Source organism: Sinocyclocheilus anshuiensis, unplaced genomic scaffold (genome assembly GCF_001515605.1).
Source record: "Sinocyclocheilus anshuiensis isolate Anshui unplaced genomic scaffold, SAMN03320099.WGS_v1.1 scaffold641, whole genome shotgun sequence".
Taxonomy (NCBI): Eukaryota; Metazoa; Chordata; class Actinopteri; order Cypriniformes; family Cyprinidae; genus Sinocyclocheilus; species Sinocyclocheilus anshuiensis.
In genome coordinates, this window is record NW_015536503.1 from 1,102,584 (window position 1) to 1,111,283 (window position 8,700).

At 41.0% G+C, this 8,700-nt stretch overlaps 1 protein-coding gene and 1 long non-coding RNA gene across 4 annotated transcripts in view; one reads left to right on the forward strand and one right to left on the reverse strand.

Annotated features, from left to right (window-relative positions):
- Positions 1–8,700, forward strand: part of LOC107690712 (uncharacterized) — a 49,629-nt gene that overhangs the window by 11,683 nt on the left and 29,246 nt on the right. The window lies entirely within an intron of this gene.
- The window catches only part of LOC107690705 (plasma membrane calcium-transporting ATPase 1-like), a 38,540-nt gene continuing 31,540 nt past the window's right edge, over positions 1,701–8,700 (reverse strand). Inside the window, exons 10-22 of the mRNA XM_016489115.1 lie at positions 8,393–8,635; positions 7,407–7,648; positions 6,889–7,126; positions 6,563–6,742; positions 6,391–6,478; positions 6,171–6,277; positions 5,869–6,060; positions 4,958–5,171; positions 4,208–4,419; positions 3,983–4,090; positions 3,586–3,774; positions 3,106–3,192; positions 1,701–2,751 (exon numbers count right to left, since the gene is read on the reverse strand). Coding sequence (XP_016344601.1) covers positions 2,422–2,751; positions 3,106–3,192; positions 3,586–3,774; positions 3,983–4,090; positions 4,208–4,419; positions 4,958–5,171; positions 5,869–6,060; positions 6,171–6,277; positions 6,391–6,478; positions 6,563–6,742; positions 6,889–7,126; positions 7,407–7,648; positions 8,393–8,635 — 2,430 coding nt within the window. The 3' untranslated portion in view covers positions 1,701–2,421. The remainder of the gene's footprint in view (positions 2,752–3,105; positions 3,193–3,585; positions 3,775–3,982; positions 4,091–4,207; positions 4,420–4,957; positions 5,172–5,868; positions 6,061–6,170; positions 6,278–6,390; positions 6,479–6,562; positions 6,743–6,888; positions 7,127–7,406; positions 7,649–8,392; positions 8,636–8,700) is intronic.

Sequence of the window (8,700 nt, forward strand, 5' to 3'; positions counted from 1 at the left end):
AATTTATTTTTTTTTTTTTTTTGTCTTCACCACCTGGCTACTGTTGTAAAATGTTGAGATTCCAAAAAAAAAAAAATCAATAAATAGAACAAAATAAAAAATAAAAACTGCAAGTGACGTCAATTGCGGAAGCGCAAGTGTCCGAGAGTGCAAGTCTGCAGCCAGACCCTGTTGAAAAATTTACCCTTATGACTGGTTTTGTGGTCCAGGGTCACATATATTTAACCTGGAGACATATTTACTCCTTTGGCTTGCCATATGATGGATGCATTTGAAGGCTGATTGATTATGTGGCAGCTGTTTTCAAAACCATACTTTTGAAAAAGCACCCATTTAGTCAGAAACTTGACAACTGGATCATGCTCGAGTTGTTCTGTTCAGTCGGTTCTTTTTTTAATTGTCTTCATCACACAAATCGTATTGGTTCTTGAGAATTGTAATAGCTGTATGGATTGCTTTTTGTATGCTTGTTTTGGTCTTTTTTCATTTTTGGACCAACAAACTGTCCTGCATTTACATTTGCAAAATCTGACATTTATAATCTAGTGTGCTCAACGAAAGAAAACATGGCCCTCAGGTTACGCTAAATATAAATTTTTATTCTTAAAAACCATACACAATACTCGACAAGTTTAAAATGTAAGTTAAATCACGATATCCATTTACATTGCGCAAGATAAACAGACATGTTCTTTTGTTTCCAAACTTGAAAAAAAAAAATCCTTAAAACAGATGGATAAACATTCATTCCCATTATAGGAAGACGCTATAGAAAAAAGTTATCGATTTTTTAAATATCTGCTCTAAATTGCAAACTTAAGCAGTTTTTTTATTTATTTATTAAACATGAAAAACGAAATAACTTATTCAAAAGAACAGAACAAAAAAATGTGCAGTTGCGATGACTGAAGAAATGCAAATCTCTTTCTCCTGTTTTTCTTCCTTTATTACACCCTTAATGAACCAACGAGTGGAGAGCAGCAACAGTCTGAACTGGAACCCTGCTGCCAAAAAATAAATCTACTCCTAAACATTACAAAAAACACAAAACATGTTAGTATTTTGACCACAAGTTTCATGCTATAAGCCACCCTGAGTGTTATATTACTTGGAGAACCAATCACGACCCACCCACCTGTGAATATAATTTATGTAAAATCCCTGTAGGTCTGGTTCAGCAGGTTGAGATGTTATTGCCGCATAAAAATACAATTTATTTATATGGTATCAAAATGTTCCTTGGGAATCTGAAGTACCCTGTGCTGTGATACCAGTGTTATATGCATGTTTTCTCGAAAATTCTTCGTTTCCTTTGGGTTTCCAGTATTTCAGGTCTTAAATATATTCTACAAACAATTGCAGCAATATTTTCTTAACTGACAGCAATCTTTATGGAACATAAATGAAAATATAAAGTAAAAACTTTATCATTTTTTCATATGATCAAACAAAACAAATTTTTTTTTTCAAAGAATCAAAAAAAAAAAAAAGGGAAAACAAGTTACTCATTTTCCTTTTTATTTTTCCTTTTAACCAAGACAAAAATGTACTACCTAAAAGACAATCTTAAATTAAAATGCTTTACTTTTTAATCATTGCATCCTTTTCAATTCAGTTTTCTAGGTTTCAGCCTGAGTAAACAAACTTATGATACATTGGCAGGAACTTAATGTCTTCATGTCAATGAACTGACTGGAGCATTTTTTAAAGGCGGACCTGGTGTGGCCTCCACTTCAAAATCACACCATTAAAAGCGTGAAGACGCCAGCTCCAGCCATTTCAGATACTCCATCACTTCCAAACGAGAATGAGAAATGAAATTGGAACTCAAAAATAATTTAAGGGGTGAAGTAAGTATAAGAGGAGATTTATGGACCAAAATCCTTGTCTACGGTTTCCTCCAGTCACCCGTCCAATGAAAAAAAAAAAAAACCTCCCATGGTTACCTCTGTCAATTCTATACAAGCCTTAGTGTTATCTATTTGGCTTTATTTATACAAATATATAACAAATAAAACTTGCAGGCAAAAATAGTTCGGTTTCCATAGAAACACCTTTTTTTCCTGAAAATACAGCAGTATCTGAAATATTTCTCAATTCATTTGTCCCCATTTCTCTGCATCAGGAAGCTCTTCCACCAACGAAAAGAAAAAAAGTATCTACAAACTTTGTAAACAGACCTGTGTCTTCCAAAAAAACTATTCAAAATATGAACAGCCAAATGATGCAGAAATCAGTGTTTGAATAAGCAAAGGGCAAAAAGAACAAATGTACAACACATCCAGATAAAGAGAAGCAAAAGCTAAGAGCTAAGCGCCTGAGAACTCCTTGGCTCCGCCCCTCTCATCCAATCAGTTCTCCAGGCTTTAGTCTCTGTGGAGACGAGCAGGTGTTGTGTGTCGTACCGAGGGGCGGAGCTGATCAAAGGGATGTCTCTAGGCTGTGCATGGGGCTCCCGGGAGCTGAGGGTGTAGCTGGCTGGCTGGGATCCAGGAAGAGGTGGATGCCGCTGTCTACGGCGTTATTGTTCTGATTGGGTGAGGGTGGGGGAGGAGGCGTGGGTGTGGCATTTCTCTTAGTGGGGGCGTCATCTTCCGCATCTGTGTCATCGATGAGGGGGATGTGGGGCTCCGAGTCCTCTATCCGGAACTCCGGATGGGTCATGAAGTTGTGGATGGAGGTGCGAGACTCTGGCTTCTCCATGCCCTCATAGGGCGACAGCGAGCTGCGGAATGCATTCACCACTCGGATCTGCAGGAGAATGGGATGTAATGTCAGCGTTGCCACTCAGAGCGAGCTAACGCTCGTTTGCACACATGTACACAACAGGCATACAAAGTGAAACATCACTTTTTTTTTTTCTTTTTTTTTTTGAGAAGCAATGAGGAAGATGTTTTGAGATACATTTCTTTTCGAACAAGAGAGCGAGAGAAAAAGAGAGAAGGAAGGACATTAGGAGAAGAATGAAGACCGTTAGGCGAGAGGAGGAAATGTTAATTGTCATGCACTAATAAACACGCACTCACACCCAACAGTGGCAGAAGCGGTGTTGAAGGCAGCAGCAGGAGATAAGGCTACATGTGTAGGGCTAGAAACATTGGTTACATCGTGCTGTTGGCTGGTGCTGGAGGGCTGGCGCCTGACGGCCGCCTGAAAGGAAATTCCGCTCTGGAACGCACTCACAACATCCATCTGGAAGGAATCAAGAGAGTGTGATAGGCCCAGAGAACGCACAGGAGAGAGAAAGACAGAGTAAGAGGAAAAAGTGAAAAGAAGAGGGATAGAGAAAGAAGGGCACCCATAAAAAGAAGACGGACAGAGAGCAGCTGAGAGAGAGAGAGGGGGAAAAAAGGCACTGAATTAAAAGAACCTGACCTGACATTTAGCATTGCCTTTAGCATTGATCGGCTTATTGCACTGACAAACTGCATTAATAAACCCTCTTACACCAGTATAAGGTCACCATAAGTGGCGGATCGATTGGAGGGAGTACTAACTCAAACCATAATCAGAGAAAATTAAGCAAGGCGGGCGTTTGGGTTCCTGAGCTTGGACTGCAGAGTCGTGTGGTTTTCGAGAGGTTACCTGAGTCTGAATGCGGTTCAGACCTCTGAACCAGAGGATCTGCCCCCTGCGGAGCTCTCGCTCAGCATGGTCAATTTCATCCAGGTCATCCAGCTCCTCCAACTCCTCATCTGGGATTTCTTCCTTCTGCGTTCCGTGACCAGCAGTCTTCAGGAACTTCAGCCGGCTCGTAGGGATGGAGGAGATGATCTGAATGAGGGCGTAGATATACATCAAGTGGCCATTCCATACAGAAAACAAAAACTTTATGCTCTCAGCCCAGTAATTTAGTTCACTGCCTTTAGGGGGCACTGCTCTATCACAATTGAGGGGTTTGGATTGGTGTTTTGAGAGCAAGTTACAGGTCACAAGAAGCTGCTTTGTATAATATAGGGAGGAAAAGTCAGATGATGCTCACCTGTCCCCACAGAAGACATCCAAAGCCTAAGAAGACACACCATAGCCACTGCTCAATATTCAGCCCCACACAGCTGAATGGCTTTCCTCCAAATTGCACTATCACAATCTTAAGTGGGAAAAAAAATATTAATAATTTTTTTGTTCAGGACATGCTTAGGTCACACTAGCATCTATATCTGCTATGATTATGGGCATTCATACAGCAATTTGTAGGACTGCACACCTGAATAAGAAAAGTCCCAAAGACGATGGTACAAAAGATCAGATTGTTGAAAATGCCTTCAAAAACATTTCGTTCTCCATGGATCTTCCGGGCGTTGATTTCATTAAACAGCTGCATCATGACAAAGGTGTTGAAGACAATGGTGTAGTGCTCAGAGGGAGGAGCGTGAAGAGGGGCGTTACGTCCACTGTCGATGTCGAATATCTTTTCACCTGAGAAATGAGCAGAAAGTAAAACATTGTAGCATTGGAAATATGACTCCCTTGAAGGACACAGCCCTTTGTGCATTTACTATCCACCTTATTTTTCAACGCAGAAGTAAGCGGTTTTCTGTGAATGTGCAAGACTTCCAATTCTTTACCTGCTGTATTGAAACAACAAGAATAATCAAGTGCAGTAAATGGTACAACTGTTACAAACCGGTGTTTATAATTAAGACAATACATTAAAATAATAGGGTAAGAAACACCAGTTTGCAATATCAAACGAGCTGTTTTGTACGGCTAAAAATAGCTTGAAGCGGATGAGATGGGAAGCCAGACATTAAATTTACAAATGGCCGCGCCCGCTCTTACAGCAAAAACAAGGTGGATAGAAAGGGCACAGTTGACTGACTCTTACAGCAAAGGTTGCAAGGTGGCAAAACTTTATTAATTACTTTATTATTTACATTATTTTAACTTGAATTTCCATTTGCTTTATGCTATTATAATGAGCATGACTTGGTGTATACGTGTTGTTAGTTTTTACCAGCAAAAAGTAGAGTGAAGATGATGGTGAGCTGGTAGACCGCATGACCCAATATGTTCTTCATCATTGTCCGGGAGATGAGGGGTTTATTACGGCCGTAAGGTTTCCTCAGCAGAAGAGATTCAGTGGGGGGTTCAGTGGCCAAGGCCAAAGAGGCAAACGTGTCCATAATCAGATTTACCCATAACATCTGTACCGCTTTCAAAGGAGAGTCCTAGGAGAGTGAGAGATAACAGGTGGTGACTGTTCTGACCTCATTCACTGCTGCCACCTTCAGAACATTCAAGAACTCCCTTTCAGCTATACATTTGAATGAGTACTGAATCCTTCACTGAGGTTTTTTTTGGATTTTGGGGAAAGAATTCTGCATAATGAATTTAAAGATGAGAATCCTGAGCTGAAAAAAAAGAATCAGATTAGACAATATTTATGACAGGTGCTGAAAAGTCTGGTGGGGTCTGATTATGAGTGGGCCTACTCATGAGCAATATCCAGGGAAAATTACACACAAAACAAGCAGAACACCTGAGGCTTGAGGCCACGTCCAGCCTTGGCTACTGACAGCAATGCAAAGTGCAAATGTAATCCTCCCATTCATTATGCAATAATACAGGACCTCAACTGCAATCAGCCCGACTATCATTCCATTTAACAGAGGAGAGCTGGCTCATTTGGACTGGTGCTTTGCCTGTGGACAGCAGTCCCAGACCCCATGCTGACTGCCTGCAAGTCTTCCTGCCTCAGACTAACAATTTCCAATCACTTCACACAAGATGGGTAGCAATCAGCTGCTTCCATCAGCCACCATGGTGCATCTGTTAAGACGCAATCCTTTGCGTAGAGCTGCACTATTTAGCTTAACAGCTCCGTCATTTTGCTTCATGGTTAAAGAGAGCTTTTTATAGTGATACCTGTGTGATGCAAGCTCCAGTGAAGGCCACGATCACAGCCACCACATTGACGGTGAGCTGGAACTGAAGGAATTTTGAAATGCTGTCATACACGTTCCGCCCCCACATTACGGCCTTGACGATGCTGCTGAAGTTGTCGTCAGTGAGAATGATATCGGAGGCTTCTTTAGCCACGTCTGTGCCGGCAATGCCCTGAGAATAAAAAGCACACTATATAAAAAAAGCCATTCAAAACTAGATCTAGCACACAGAATCATTGGAGAAATAATTTTTTCGTAGCCACTTCAGGCAGACCCACATACCATGGCAAAACCAACATCTGCCTTTTTTAAGGCAGGGCCATCATTGGTACCGTCTCCTGTTACCGCCACAACCTGCCTCCGCTCCAAAACGGTGCTGTCAATTATACCTGAAGGAAAAGACATGCATCAAGACAAACAAGCATGACATTACTGAGCAGAATTATATATTTTTTTAACACAGAGACTCGCTCCTCCCGCATGAGCGAGTAATGCTGAGCACCTTTGACTAGTGTATGCTTGTCTGTCGGGGAAGATCTAGCCAGCACCCGGAGTTTAGGCCATATTTTGTCAATCCTCTCTTGTTCAATCTGGGAAAAAAAAGGGATTACATTATAAGCTTGTGATTTTCTGTGTTTCTGTGAGTCTTGCTGCTAATAAATTGTGCCTCTCACCTCTCCTTTTTCATTACGGATCCGGCGGTTGAACTCTTTGCCCTCCAAGCAGAGGAAGTCATCTCCTGGCTGCAGGATGCCACATTTAGTTGCTATAGCGCGGGCAGTGTTAAGATTGTCCCCGGTGACCATGCGCACCGTGACTCCAGCACGCTGGCACCTTCTAATGGCATCAGGGACCTGAGCAGGAAACAATAACCGTGAGAGCTTATCATATGACATTACATAGTCTCTCTTGCTATAGAACATGGTTTTATTTACTTCGAAGTATTAATTTTACAAAGAAATCCCTCTTAAAAACTTGTTAAAATAGCTAAGGCTTGTACCTCTGGTCTAACTGGGTCTTCAATGCCCACGATACACACACAGGTGAGCCTGGTCAGGATATCGCTCTCGTTATCCCAGTCTGGTTCACCTTCAGAGGCAGGGAAGTCCCTGTAAGCCAGGCAGATGGTCCTCAAGCCCTCAGAGGCCATTGGTTCAATCACTCTCTTCACCACGTCATCTCTGTCCCTGGGCCGAAAAACCTTTGCCTCGCCCGTCACTGTCAGGATTTTATAACACCTGTGTGAGGAGAGAGCAGGTAAGATATTGTAGATACCCAACAGCACACAGCAACTGAGCCATCCAAGTAATTTCTCCGGGGAAATCTATCAGTAACAGCCTCGGGGCTTTAGAGGGAGAGGTGAAGCATTTGATCTGCCAATCAAGTTTGCTGACACACCTCTCACATGCTTCTTTAAGGAAAGCACTACAGTGTTTTACTTATCCTATAAGATGTTAAGGCGTGAACTTGTGTCAGGCATTAACAATGACCAAACATTTATGATTGAGGATGGCATACTTCTTCAGCAGAATCTCGGAGGCTCCTTTGCTGAACATCCGGAAGCTTCCATCAGTATTCTTTAGCACGGTGCTCATGGATTTCCTCACGGAGTTGAAGGTGTAGACTTTGTAAAGCTCCTCTTCAGGTATTTCGTTGCGGACTGCTTGATAGTCTTTTTTCAAGTCCATGGCAAAGCCCAGCAAGGCACATTCAGTTTTGTTGCCCACCTGACGATTCAGGCCTCCCTCCTTCTCAGGGGGCTGAAAAAAAAAGATAAAAACTATAATATACGCATTAAAACACTTTGAGTTGTTGTGCAGTATTTTATTCAGCCATTGTGACAAAACAGCCCATCAGGCACCACTGCCAAATAAACAGTAGTAAAAGACGCTGCATTATGGTCTGCTGCTGTTATTTAATTTCAGTCATATCTGACTCAAAATGAACTAGGAGCTGTAACTGTGTTGTGTACTTAAAGCTTGTGAGATTCAGTGTTATTCTAAAAGTGCTATTTATATACTATTATAGTATTTCTTAAAGGGGTCATATGATGCGATTTCAAGTTTTCCTTTCTCTTTGGAGTGTTACAAGCTGATTGTGCATAGATAAGATCCCTGACATATGACCCCTTTAATATTTTGAATTAGCCTTGATTTTTATACCTTCAGTTTTAATTTTAGTACAAGCTTTATATGGTTTTGACATTTTTAGTACATTTAATATTTTAACTTAAACCCGTTTATTTCAGTTAGTTGCCAAGGTAATATATCTAATTTTCATGTTTCATGTAATATTTATCAAAAACCATTCGTAACAAACCTATTAAAAATAACAACACTGGTGAGATTTACCTCAAGTCATTACAGACTGATAGTTCATAAGTCAATGTGTAGTTAAAAATGCTCAATAAAAAGTTTTAATTTTTCCGTTAATTTAATGATATAATTAACTAATTTACAAAAAAAAAAAAAAAAAAAGGGTATTATGCTTGCCTAAGGACTCACCATGATTTTGGTGGTGTAAGCACAGTTGACACTGATGCCCAGTATGAGCAGGTCCATGGTGCTGGCAGGAATGACATCAGGCTCAGGGACTTTCTTGTAGTGCTTGTCAGAGATAAAAACCTGAACAACTCTCATCCGGTTCATAGTCAGAGTCCCGGTCTTGTCCGAACAGATGGCTGTGGCATTGCCCATGGTTTCACAGGCATCGAGATGCCTCACCAAATTATTGTCTTTCATCATTTTCTAAAATATAGCAGCAAAGTAAAACAATGAAAAAAATTTAGATGGAATGAGGGGGGGGGGGGGGG